This window comes from Sinohyriopsis cumingii, chromosome 2, assembly GCF_028554795.1.
Source record: "Sinohyriopsis cumingii isolate HCF-2022 chromosome 2, ASM2855479v2, whole genome shotgun sequence".
Taxonomy (NCBI): domain Eukaryota; kingdom Metazoa; phylum Mollusca; class Bivalvia; order Unionida; family Unionidae; genus Sinohyriopsis; species Sinohyriopsis cumingii.
In genome coordinates, this window is record NC_142962.1 from 28,508,002 (window position 1) to 28,522,655 (window position 14,654).

Below are 14,654 nucleotides of genomic sequence, written 5' to 3' on the forward strand. Positions count from 1 at the left end.
AACTGCCATAACATTCTACAACCCCCTAACAGTAAATAGGACATGCTACACAGAATGGGTGTACCCCCAACCCTACCACTTATTGTTGATTAGCCATCGTTGATGTTATTTTGGTAACTAACACTGCCCAACCTTCCTAGAAATCATTGGTACCTTTGCTGATGTTAAAATACTATCTTCATTATATTAAGAGTAATGAATGAAATTAAAGCTGCTTTCACCCACAAAAATCAGAAAATGAGAAATGGCATATTATGCCTCTCCCAATCAAAAAAAGAAACAACAACAGTAAACCAAATTCAAATAAAAATGTGCAAACACAAAAGGGTTCCTACAGTCAAGCTGAGAAAATAACATGTAAATGAGTTGAGGTAATTTTCAGCATGATGCTAATTACACAGGTATGATCATACAGGTGAAAGGTAAGTATGGCACATTTAACTTGTCACAGCTCACCTTAAATTACATCTGAGATGGTAAATCACATGCCAAGCACATGCTTTTACTGTCTTAGGAAACTGATAATTGATGAAGCCTGATCTTAAACTGGGTCTACCTTAGTATATTACACCAAATCAAAATAATCACCTTAATACAATGCCTGTTTGCAATCTCAGGAACCAAGTCTCATTTTCAAAATTTACAGGTTACTGCTTATAATCATTCCTAGCACTAGTAAACAACACCACAAGTTACCCAACACTGAACCAACAGCAACAGACTTATCCTGATGGAATTTTGTGGAAAGACAACCACTTTAAATAGTTTTTAGCTAAAATGAACAAGATTTTCATTTTAATTTAAAACTGATTTTGAGAGAGAATGCAGCTTTTGGAATGTTTATTTATGATCCTATTTTCAATAAAAGTTATTTGAACATATAATTGTTCGAACATTTATCTACCTAACCTTGTAATGCAGTAAATGAATAACTTTAAATATTAATCAATAATTCATTTAAACAATTATCTCTAACAATATCTCAAACTTCTATGTGTGCATACCTGTCCAGTTCAGCAGTTCTTTACACAATGCATATTTTCACAAAACTGGCACTATGCATACCAGCCAAACATTTCAAACTGAGAACACTGAAACTGCAACTGTTCCATGACAAGTATGCAAACGGTCTTTTTTGTCCCTGTCAATTATTGGCACAAGACAATCTAGTTTTGGAAACAAATACATGTACCTCAGAGGTGGCCATGGGTGGGGCTGCCTGTAGCCCGGGCGGGGCAGAAACTGCAGTCATCAGCTGGGGTGCTTGATTATAACTAGGATAACCACACTGACAACCACAAAAAGCAAATATATGAAATAATTCAAAGGAAACATGACCAAAATCAAGTCTGTACCAAAACATGCACTGATCTTTATAAATCATAGATTCATCTTTAATATCCATCTTATTTACATTTGGTATAAAATGATGAATTTTACGGATTTCTTAAGAAAATGTTATCTGAAAAACACATTAAAGATACAATGGAAATTAAATATTTCTTTAAATTTTAAAACAAAAGGAGCATTTATTATTACTTTGAGAAAAATTATTGAAATCAGTGTGCAACTGAAGAGTTTCTTTGTATCATGGCAGACTCTGCATAATGTAATGCTAAGGTAGTATTGAAGTGACTTGAAAAGAGAGAAGAAAGTGGGAAGATATTAAGGGAGATGTCTGGGACATGCTTGTCAGGTGGCATGCTTTATCTTGTAATGTGTGACAATGATCGTGATTAATACTTTAGCAATTAGTTTTATCTCCAAAATTAAAGACAAATATTTTAAATTCTTCACGAGTTACAGTGTTATGTACCATGTATATCTGCTACATGTCAAGTCCAACTGCAATGTGCACAGACCCAGATTTGCCACTGCATAATGCACAGGCAGGTCTTGTTCTATTTAGTTTGTTTAGAGTATTCACAATACAACGTGGACCTGATCTGCTGGCACAATATGCAAAGGCAGATCATGGTCAATGTTGTTGACTCGGCCTGTAAGCAAATACACGCAGTATGCACAGAAAGCCCATCGTATAATATTTAATACATAATGAATGGTTCTGGTTTCAGCAATTTTAAGTGGATTTTTAGAAAATTATGAATTTTGAGGTACATAAATCCCTTCAATGAATTAAAAGAGATATCAAGAACTACTTGTAACACAGTTTCTTGTTTTACAGTTACGTATAAAAGGTGCTAGGATACATGTTTTTTCCTCAACTGTTTGTGTTAAAGCATGTTTACAAGTTTCTGTAATTTCTCTTCAAGAATCTTTAATCAGTTTGAAGTGACAAAGAAATCTTAATTCATTCTTGCAACAGTTGTATGTGCAAATCGTTACAGTTAGAATTAGTTGGTCTTAAAAGAGTGTTCATTTGAAATTAATATAATTTTCTTTTAAGCAAATTGAATAATGTATGCCACAAGCTACTTGTGGTATGCGTCATACTGTGTTGTCCAACAAGTTTCAAAGACTTTTATGTCAAATCAAAACGAGTCTATAATTTTATTTATCATATAACTTTTAAAGACATTTCTGATATACTGCTATATGACTTGGTCAAGTGATACTGTTATGTGACCTGACCAAGTGATACTGTTATGTGACCTGACCAAGTGATACTGTTATGTGACCTGACCAAGTGATACTGTTATGTGACCTGACCAAGTGATACTGTTATGTGACCTGACCAAGTGATACTGTTATGTGACTTGGCTAAGTGTTACACCAGTGTGGCAATTTCTTTTTTATACACTACATAATGTTGGCAAAAAATTAGCGCATAACATGACCTTCATCACGACACCATGAAGATTGCTTTATAGATACAACAATTTAGGGGTGCCATAATGGTTGAAAACATTTCGATTTGCATGAATATGCTTGGAACATTGGCGTGCATAGCTTAGATGGTAAAATAATCTTCTAAAGTGAAGGATATTCCTGGTTTGAGCACCTGCCCACCATTGAGGTACATCATGGTTTGGTTTGGTCATGTATGGCCCAGCAAAACAAATTAAGATTTTTAGTGCTGAGTCAATTGGAGTAAAGGACCTTGCCTAAGGATATGCCATGGTAACTGACCCCAGTTATTACTATGGTAGGATTTGCATTTGTTACCTTTTATGATACATGGGAGGGTTATTGATTAAATATAGCTTATATACATATTTTAAAGATGACCCATACATCAAACAATTCTGAATGGACCCACAAATATTTAACATATTCCAAAGACTGTGTGTTACAATACATAATAATGACAGAGTATTGTTTCTGTATATTAGTATGCACTTCAACAGTTAGTATTGTGCAACAAAATTGCCCAGATTAAAATCCATGAGAATACTAGAAGATTATTCACACATTGGATAATTTGGCATTTGACAGCAGAAAGGATCTCATTCCTACCAGGCTGCACCTAAATACAAATTACAAAATTTCAATAATGTTTCCCTCCAGCCTGATATATAACATAATGTTTTTAAGATAATCTCACTTTTTAACAGTTTGAATATTCTTTATTTTCAACCCAAAACTGAATGTACTTAAATGTATTAAAAGAGTTCAAAAAATGACAATGGAATTCGTCAATAATTTTTCTTTTATTACAAATTTCACAAAATATTTGCAGAAGGTACTGGTATACAGAAACCGAGTAGTTGGAGTCTCAGGAAGTCTTCTTGTCAATAAAGCTCAATTGAATGTTTTTGTTGTAACATTTGCAATGATGTGCTTATCAATAAAGACCAGACACTCCAGATTATTCGCTGATCTCATAAAATTATTGATTTGCTGGATGGCTGCTCCAAAAAATTAAAGTTTGAAATGATGTCGCTTTTCATACTTTAGCTTTAAATTTATGACAAGTGAAATTTATAGACAGATCAAGTGCCACACATCTCCTTTTGAAACTACAAAGGACTATTCTAGGCATCTAAAAGGTGACTAGAAGGAAACTACTATCTCTAGGCACACAGGGTAAACAGAAAGCAAAGATGTATAGAATGAAATACACAAGAGAATTAAGAATCTATTTAATCAGCACTCCACCACTCTATAAAGAACTTTTACAGGCTGAATCCAGAGATTTCTATTTAAACTTATTTATGAATATTCCAAGCATGTTATTTATGAATCTTCCATTGTAATGTTTACTTATAACTACATTTAAAAGCATGACCCTCACAAATATTGGTGCAAGTATTTCCTGCTCCTGATATGTATGCAAAAGTGATCTATCAATTGAACAAAGAAATATAACAACGAGATTATAGTGACGGGAATCTCCATTAGTTTAAGAAATGAAGTAAAGCCACAATGATCTCTGACACTTTCTCATTTTCTCCAATGACTGCTTTATGACATATCTGAATAATTTTTTTTCTTCAATTTTCAGAAGGATTTATGGTGATTTGATGACTTGTAATATGCTAAGAAACAAAACCATAATGAGTGGTAGGTCTAAATTGAGAGCCTTTCCTAATTACTTCTTGGTTTGACAAAGTATAATCAGTACATCCTTTTTCAGTCTTTGCTTATTTAGAAATTAGAAAAGGAACACTAACAGCCCTTCCTTATTCTTCTTGGCTTGACAAAGTATAATCAGTACATCCTTTTTCAGTCTTTGATTATATAGAAATTAGAAAAGGAACACTAACAGCCCTTCCTTATTCTTTCTTGGTCTGACAAAGTATAATCAGTACATCCTTTTTCAGTCTTTGATTATATAGAAATTAGAAAAGGAACACTAACAGCCCTTCCTTATTCTTTCTTGGTCTGACAAAGTATAATCAGTACATCCTTTTTCAGTCTTTGATTATATAGAAATTAGAAAAGGAACACTAACAGCCCTTCCTTATTCTTCTTGGTTTGACAAAGTATAATCAATACATCCTTTTTCAGTCTTTGATTATTTAGAAATTAGAAAAGGAACACTAACAACCCTTCCTTATTCTTCTTGGTTTGACAAAGTATAATCAGTACATCCTTTTTCAGTCTTTGATTATTTAGAAATTAGAAAAGGAACACTAACAGCCCTTCTTTATTCTTCTTGGTTTGATACAGTATAATCAGTACATCCTTTTTCAGTCTTTGCTTATTTAGAAATTAGAAAAGGAACACTAACAGCCCTTCCTTATTCTTCTTGGTTTGATACAGTATAATCAGTACATCCTTTTTCAGTCTTTAATTATTTAGAAATTAGAAAAGGAATGCTAACAGCTCTTCCTTACTCTTCTTGGTTTGACAAAGTATAATCAGTACATCCTTTTTCAGTCTTTGCTTATTTAGAAATTAGAAAAGGAACACTAATAGCCCTTTTTCAGATTTTGATCAAAATCTGTGTCCATATAATACTAAACAAAACATCTAATTTTATCTGAAATGATTGTACAATTCATAAACTTCTGGATCAGTGGTTGCTTGGATTGTTCCACAATGGTGTCATAAACAACATCAAATTCAGCCTAAGTCAATGGACATGAATCCAGTCTGTAATTCTGGTCAATCGAAATTCTTGAAAGTTTTAATGGTAAATTTCTGCAATTTTGTTGGAGTAAATGGATTTTTAATCAATAATGTTTTGCAGAAGAATTTTTTTATATCTTTTTAACCGTAATCACATTAAAAGCCGTTTTAGACAATGCAAAATTGTTTTAAAAGAATGCTCTTTTTGAACAAAACCTAAGTTTGTTTTAATTTTGTTTAGAGTATATCCTTGTTGGAAAATGCCACAGAAGTGTCAAATAAAAAGCAAAACAATCACTGCAACCCATCTACTTAATCCTTTTAGCTTAGAACTAGAGTGCTTACAGCAAAACAAAGCTGAACAGACTGGACTACTTACAGACGACTCATTCTGATTGCCAGTCTGGTTCCCTTTTTGACTGAAGTATTCTTGTTGCTGTCTTGACTGGTTTTGCCACGAGTCATATGGGCGATATTGGTTATCCTGGTTAACAAAGCCCGGGCTACTCAAACTTGGTGGGCACTGGGTGCTGGGGTAATACTGTTTGTAATAGTCGTTTGGATTCACTGAACCTGGTAAATATTGCTGTGTGGTATCTGCCCCACCTGTTTGACTATATTGGCTCGGATTGTATGCAGGTGTTGAAAATCCATATGTTGGTACAGTACTGTTGTATGGATTTGGCTGATAACTCTGGTTAAAAGGTCCTTGATTATATCCAGGATTGACTGTTCCTGGATTATAACCTGGGTTAACTGGACCTGGGTAATAACCAGGGTTATTTTGTGCTGGATCATAGCCTTGGTTCAACCCATAGTTCACTGCCCCTGTATTATAACCTGGATTAAACGTTCCTGAACTGAGAGGTACACTGTTATAACCTCCATAACAAGATGCACTAGGATCTGGTGGAACTGGGTAATATGGATATGAGGGTGCCCCTGGGGTCACATTTGATCGACTGTCATGGGTCAGTGAATCTGGCATGGGCAAGTGAGAAAAACGAGCATCAAGATCCCGTGGATCAAAAGGACGGTAATTACGAATTTCTTGTGTCATTAAATCAAACCCAATAGGTAGGGGGTTCTCACTCCTGCTAGAATCTGGCTGGTGTTGTGAAATTTTTGGAAGTTTCTGGCAGAAATAAAAACAACATTTACAAAGTGACTATAAAAAGCCACAACACTAACTTGCATCACACAAACTAAAATATTGACAGAGTAATCATCATAAAAAACAAAATTTTATATATGCAGTCTTCGTCAAACAATAATAAAATATCACTCGAACATAAAGCTTAAATCATATGGTAACCAAAACAATGACTCAAACATTATCCCCCTCTTTTATCTATTGAAAATCTTCACAAAACTGCACAAATATTAACAGTACAGGATTTGTGCCATTTCAACAGATGAATTTGATATTACTAACCACAATATAAAAAATTACGAGCAGTAATGTTAAATTCAGCTCACAAAATCAACATTTTCTTTGAATCAGAATAAGCATTGCATCTATAATATATCTGCTTGTATAGAATGCAAACCAAACCAAAAACTGCCCTGGACACGGATCTGCTGACATATAATGCACCAGCATATCAAAGTCTAAGTTGTTTGTTCCATTCAAGTGGTCCCTCACGACAAAATTGTACATAGTGTCTGTTGATACAGATGAGATAGCATTGTACTCTGGTACATTACTTTAAACTAAAGTACCATCATGCCTTTTCAATGTTTAACAGTTGTCTATGCAGATAATTTGACTTTCTGTGCAGAAACTACTTTTCTCCAGTGTCATAGTTACTCTAACTTTCAACCTTTTGAACCCCAAATCAATGCTAAATGCTTTCATTTCAGTTATCATATCCGAAATGCATTCTGAACTTGCATTTAACACTTCCACTCATTATTTTCCTTTGATTCATTGGATACGAGATCTCCATTTTTTTGTGTTAATGGGAGATACCTACTGCTTTATATCTTTGTCTTTAAAGTGTGCTTTAATAAAACTGAAAATTGATAAAATGCAAAAGACAGGATTTAATTTACAATAAAACAAAATATAACAGCAAATGGAAAATATAAAGTTATAGATTTTATGTTGACAAGTTTTATTTCTTGATTCATTCAAATAAAATTTTATAGATGCAACCATCAATGATGACAACATCACATCAGCAGCAGTTTCTATGTCTGCCTCAACGAGAATTCCACAATTTGTAAGGAGTTACAAATCATCAGTGCAAACTTGGCAAGAATTTGACAGTTTGTAAGGAGTTACAAATTATCAGTGCAAACTTGACAAGAATTTGACAGCTTGTAAGGAGTTACAAATTATCAGTGCAAACTTGACAAGAATTCAATGGTTTGTAAGGTGTTACAAATTATCAGTGCAAACTTGACAAGAATTCCATGGTTTGTAAGGTGTTACAAATTATCAGTGCAAACTTGACAAGAATTCCATGGTTTGTAAGGTGTTACAAATTATCAGTGCAAACTTGACAAGAATTCCATGGTTTGTAAAGTGTTACAAATTATCAGTGCAAACTTGACAAGAATTCCATGGTTTGTAAGGAGTTACAAATTATCAGTGCAAACTTGACAAGAATTACATGGTTTGTAAGGTGTTACAAATTATCAGTGCAAACTTGACAAGAATTCCATGGTTTGTAAAGTGTTACAAATTATCAGTGCAAACTCGACAAGAATTCCATGGTTTGTAAGGTGTTACAAATTGTCAGTGTAAAGAATCTGATCCTGTAGGAACATGCAAATGAACTTTTGACTGGAATTTTAGCTGAAGTATCAATATAAATAATTTATGAATTCATTTATCACATTCATCGGAATTCACTGCTCCGGTGGCCTTGTGGTTAGAGTGTCCACTTTGGATGCAGGAGGTCAAAGGTTCGAATCCCCGCCAAGTTATACCAAAGACTTACAAAAATGGTACTAACAGCTGCCTCGCTAGGCGCTCAGCATTAAGAGGTTAGTGTTAGGACTGGTCGGCCTGGTGTCAGGATAATGTAACTGGGTGGGACATCATGCTACATGTCTGTGGCATGATGCCCCAGTGTTAGACATCACTTTAAACTGCCAAATTGCAGACATCATAGCGATATGACTGGAAAATTGTTAAAGCTATGTTAAAAATATAAATCACACACACACACACACTCATCGGAATTCATTCTACAGTTTCCAGATGTCTTCAAAATACACTATTTTGCTTTATTTCAGGCTGCATTTTATTTGCCTTCATTATGCATTATATTTTCATTTTAACAGTAACAGCTGCATTTTATTTGCCTTCATTATGCATTATATTTTCATTTTAACAGTAACAGTTATTTGTCTCAGGAAACTAGAAAAGTTACCAGTGTATATCAGGCAATTAATCAAGCTACCTGTATATTGGGTAACTAGTTACTAGTCAAGTTACCTTTATATTTGGTAACTGGTAAAGTTATCTGTATATCAAGTAACTATCAAAGTTACCCATATGACAGGTAACTAGTGAAGTTACCTGTATCCAGGTTGACCAGCAATGTTACCTGTATATTGGGTAACTAGTAAAGTTACCTTTATACTGGGTAATCAGCAAAGTTACCTGTAAATCGGTGAACTATTAAAGTTACCTTATATTGGGGTAATTAGTAAAGTGACCTTATATTGGATAACTAGCAAAGCTACCTGTTCAACAGATCTTCATTGCGCTGCGGTAGTTTATAGTGAGAGACCACTGCATAATTAAATCGAACACTGTAGAACCTGATCTCTGCTGTAACATTATATACAAACAGATCCTGGTCAATACTGTTTGCCATTCATTGTGCATGACTGGTGGGTAACTATGGTAACATGTGTGTGTGTGTGTATATATATATATATATATATATATATATATATATATATATATATATATATTGCTGGGTATATTCTTTTGGCAATGCTAGAGGAGTAGAAGCCATAATACTTTTAAATGCAAATTTACTGTGGAGACAACTTTGTCCTGTAGCTGAAAGAAAGATGCTCTGTAACTTTAACAACTGTCCATGGTCAAGAAACAGAATGCAGATTTACAGTAAACAGAACTAATATTAGATTTAGGTCACTATGGTATTAATCTGTAATGTTAGTTAATTATCCCACTTATCGTACACCTGACTTTACTTGAAATGTTTCTAGCCATTCATGACATGGCAAGTTTCCTCGGCTCAAGTGTACCAGTTGGATGTGAATGCTGAGATTGCTCACCTGGCTGACATTAGTCCATTAACCATATGAAAGCGAAGTTGACCAAGAACATGTTGGTCAGCACTAGAGATGAAATGAATAACTAAAAATTTTAATCTGAATACTTTTTTATCATGCAAGTTTGGCAGCAGTTTTGCAAAAGATACAATGCTGAATTAATTTACAAGAGATCAACATCATACCTGTAATAGAAGCTCACATGGTCATCATAATGTAAATATTCTAATTAGTCACACTACTTGCAGCATTGACAATTCTTTCTTCATTGTGATTCAGAAGCTCTTGGAAAGATAAAAGAATAAGCTAACCCCCAACTTACACGACAGTTGCATTCCCAAGAGTGGTCATGCAATTCTAGTTTTTGGTTTTACTGCCTTTAATTTTTACTGAAAAAAGTACAATATATACTTGCATACAAGCCGAATAATTTGGGAAAAATAAAAGCCTGTATGAAGGGAAGCTGGCTTTTCCACAGGACAATGTCTAAATTGTTGAGCTTTCTTTTTGACTGCCAGTATATATTGTTACTGTACATGGCCAAAGACAAGATCACATGCCTAACATGAATCCACTAGACCTCCTGTACTGAAACCCATGGTACAGAACTTGACATCTACTAGGAAGATCCATGGCAATTTACAAATTCACACAGAAATAGTTAAACAAAGTTATTTAACTCTGTTAGGATTTTAACCTATTAAAGCACTCAAGTGAGGATTAAAAACAAAAATTATTCCAAGTTTTATCAAAAATCTCCACTTACTCAGAGGCTGAATGTAAACAATGTCTGAGGAAGATGTTTGACTTGATTAAAATTTATTAACAATTACTTCTTATAAAACAATGGCTGTATTAAATTTGCTGGCTACTTCAACAAATATGGAATTCTGAAAAAAAAAGCCATATAAAATAACATCGCAAATATGGAATTATGAATCAAGCCACATACAACCACACTGCTCTTGATTATAGTTAAAAGATTCAAATTATCTAATAAACCTTTAAAAAACAATTAGGGCTTTTCAGAATATAAATAAATATTGAGCATGAAATATTCTGCTAACAAACAATTACCGGTAACATTCATCTTGCTTTTTGTATTCCAACACCTTACCTGGTCTTCAATCAATCCTGTTCCTTGATCCACTTCTCTGTAATTGAAAAAAAATGAAGCATTTTTAAAGTAATACTTGAAAACCCAATCTGAAAGACAACTATTTTTGGGAGATCACCTGTAACTTGATGACCAGATTCTAATTGCATTTTCAATTTTGCTACATGATGTGATGATCTTTTCCTACTTGTCTTGAGAAAACAATTTTTTTCAGAATGAGTGGACTCCCAATATAGGACTAATTTTATTGTATGCAATTGTTTTCAATGTGTAAAATATAGGAAACCAGTAAGTATTTGTACCAGTTATGTGGCAATTTTACATTCCATATGAAATATTACCAGAGCCTAGCCCAGGCAAGAAATATGCACTAGCAAAATGCAGAATACAATACAAAGACACACAGATCAGAATGCCATATGCATTGGTGTGTAATAGAATACACTCACATCCAGATCAGAATGTGCCTTGGTGTAGAATAGAATACACTGACACACAAATCAGAATGCCATATGCCTTGGTGTGGAATATAATACAGTATCACCTCAAACATTCGCGAGGTTAGGTTCCAGAACCGGTCGCGGATCAGGAGGAATCGCGAATGTTTGGTATGAGTCACTAAAAATGCTAATAAATGCTTATTTCTAGGGTTTAAACCCCAAATATGACCCAAATCATGCCCCCAAAGCACTTTAATTTCATTTAAAAGTTAGCTTAATACATTACCCTTAAAAAGAGAAATAAATGGTTGACGTAAAAATAGAGTACAGTATTGCCTAATGGGTATTTGCCACACTAGCGCATTTACAGTACAGCACATGTCTACTAATATTACCCCTATACTAATTCACTGGCTGCCATTTTCTATTGCACTCACAGTAAGGTAAAACCAAGTAACGAATGGGACTGTAAACTTAATGACTGACGTTTTCTTTGTCATTGTCAGGAAGGTAAACTAAGTAAACTTCATATGTCACAGAAGTCATATAACGAAGGTACAATTCAATAAAATAAAGAAAACATGGACGTAGAGGGTACCAATGAAAATTTCGCGAATCCGTGAATTTGTGAATCCAGAAACACGAATGCACGAGGTATTACTGTACACTCACATGCAGATCAGAATGCCATATGCCTTCGTGTGGAATAGAATATACACAGATCAGAATGCAATATGCCTTGGTGTGGAATAGAATACATTCACATACAGATCAGAATGTAATATGCCTTGGTGTGGAATAGAAGACTCACAGAGAGATCAGAATGCTATATGCCTTGGTGTGAAATAGAATACATTCACATACAGATCAGAATGCTACATGCCTTTGTGTGGAATAGCAGACTCACATAGAGATCAGAATGTTATATGCCTTGGTGTGAAATAGAATATATTCGCATACAGATCTGAATGCTATATGCCTAAGTGAAGAATAGAATTCAAATCATGTAACAATTAATTAGGTTCATGTCACACTGATTGACAAAGTACGTTTTTTTCCTGCAAATGTAATGGGCATTTTTTGGGTCAAAGGCATGATGTTATCAATTTCATGTCAACAGATGTACTAGATTCCACATTGCCAAAACACCTTGTTTACGTAAGGAATAGGAGAAAACTGTTCTCTATGCACATATGAATAGCAATATGTATTATACACTTAAGTGTGAAATAGAGACTTATTTGTGAAATAATTTTCATTTTTCTTCTCATGCCCCTATTTTCACATGTGAAAGATATATCCTTATATTTTCACGTGTGAAAATACAAGATTTCCTACCATGCATTACGATGCTTGATTGTGTGTGCTGACAACAATTGTACCAGCAGCAACAAAAACCAGTACCACATCCTATCAATTTCTTATGTCGCTTATATTTATATGAGCAGGTTACGAAAGTCAGGTGAATATTATTAAAAGGAGGGTGGGGGTGAAAGCATGTTGTGCCATAGCATGAGTTTAATCTTTCTAAACTTCGATTCTGAGCCAAGTTTGGTATACAATAAAAAGAAAATTGTCTCTTCCTATGTTAATACCGATGTATTTCATCTTGTGGTACCAAAAACTATATACTGTAACTTGTGGCTTTGCCACTCGTTAAAATATCATGTTTTTGGTACCACACTATAAAATATATCAGGTATTAACATAGGAAAAGAAAACATCCTCTACGCGATTTTCAAGCAGAGACGTACCAATGGATATTTCACTGAAAGACATGTTGTTGTTGTTGTTGTTGTGGGGTTTAACGCCATTTTTCAGCATGATAGGCTATACATGGCGGCCAGTATTAATGGTGGAGGAAGAACCCGGAAAACCCCGAAAGAACCACCGACCCACGAGAAGCTACTGGCAGGCTTTCTCACATGCCCACATTGGCTGAATCTTAGACTCGAACCGCTGCAGACAGAGGTGAAATGGCAGTGATCCGTAACAAAGAGCGCTTTAGACCACTCGGCCACTCGGGGCCCCCACTGAAAGACATAACTCCCTGGCAAGTGTAAACAAGTTATGAAAGGGCATATCTATTAAATAAAATTAAAAAGCCAATCAAATTATACTAAAATCAAATGATTTTTAGTCACATTTTAATATCCTGGTAATCTGTGGGTCTATTAAATTCTATCATATGATAGACCTTGAGGCTGATGTCATGCCATAAGCCAATGAAAATCTTACTGTGGCATTCATAACACAAAGATATAAAAAGAATATTATGGATAATTTAATGGCATTACCAATAAAAATCCTTTATTATCCTTTTGCTGATTCGTAAATATATAAAATGAACATACGTAGTCTCGCTCTTCTTCTCTGTGAAGATTCTCAGCAGAAACTGTGCTTCTTGCTGTGGTTCAAATGTAGAGGGGACCACCACATAGGTTCCAGGGGGCAGCTTATGACGTCCACAAACCTCACGAAGGTTGATGAAGGAAGGAGACTTGGCAACAGATGCATTGAACTTGAAGAACTTCATGTCCAGAGGGCCATCATTGGAACCATCATCCTTCAGCTACAAAGGGAGATAAATCCTTTAGTCAATCACTTATGTAAGCAAGCAAAATGAGTCCCATTATGGTAACTATGCAGCCCTCAAATTTAAACAAAAATGCCCTCTGCATTTCTTAAAGGATTACAGCCTTGGTGCTACTGAAGTCCATATAAAATCAAATCACATTTAATAACTATTTAGGTTAAAATTAAAATAAACATAATATAAATATATAAATACATGTAATGTCTGTATATATATACTGTTCATTTCCAATGCATCAACAAAAAAAAAAGAAATGTTCTAGGTAGATACAGAATAATTTTAAGTAAATGGTACTTGACTGTCATTATACCAATCCCATCGCTGGCTATAAGTAGTAAATGGTACTTGACTGTCATTATACCATTCCCATCACTAGCTATATGTAGTAAATGGTACTTGACTCATTATCCCAATCCCATCACTGACTATATTTAGTAAATGTACTTGACTGTCATTATCCCAATCACATCACTGGATATATGTAGTCAATGGTACTTGACTGTCATTATACTATTCCCATCGCTGGCTACATGTAGCAATGTAGCTGTCTGTCATTATACCATTGGTGAAATAATAGATTATGTAGTAAATGGTACTTGACTATTTTTATACCAATCCCATCGCTGGCTATATGTAGTAAATGGTACTTGACTGTCATTATCCCAATCCCATTACTGGCTATATGTAGTAAATGGTATTTGACTGTCATTATACCATTCCCATCGCTGGATTTATGTAGTAAATGGTACTTGACTGTCATTATACC

At 34.4% G+C, this 14,654-nt stretch overlaps 1 protein-coding gene across 9 annotated transcripts in view; it reads right to left on the reverse strand.

Annotated features, from left to right (window-relative positions):
- Positions 1-14,654, reverse strand: part of LOC149804532 (calpain-9-like) — a 170,947-nt gene that overhangs the window by 54,388 nt on the left and 101,905 nt on the right. For 6 of the 9 annotated variants that reach the window (XM_089941279.1, XM_089941238.1, XM_089941231.1 and 3 more), the window contains 4 exons: positions 13,647-13,864; positions 10,853-10,889; positions 5,855-6,610; positions 1,193-1,288 (listed from right to left, as the gene is read on the reverse strand). In XM_089941279.1, the coding sequence (XP_089797405.1) occupies positions 1,193-1,288; positions 5,855-6,610; positions 10,853-10,889; positions 13,647-13,864 (1,107 nt within the window). The remainder of the gene's footprint in view (positions 1-1,192; positions 1,289-5,854; positions 6,611-10,852; positions 10,890-13,646; positions 13,865-14,654) is intronic. The other 3 variants (XM_089941272.1, XM_089941262.1, XM_089941253.1) reach the window with 2 other exon arrangements.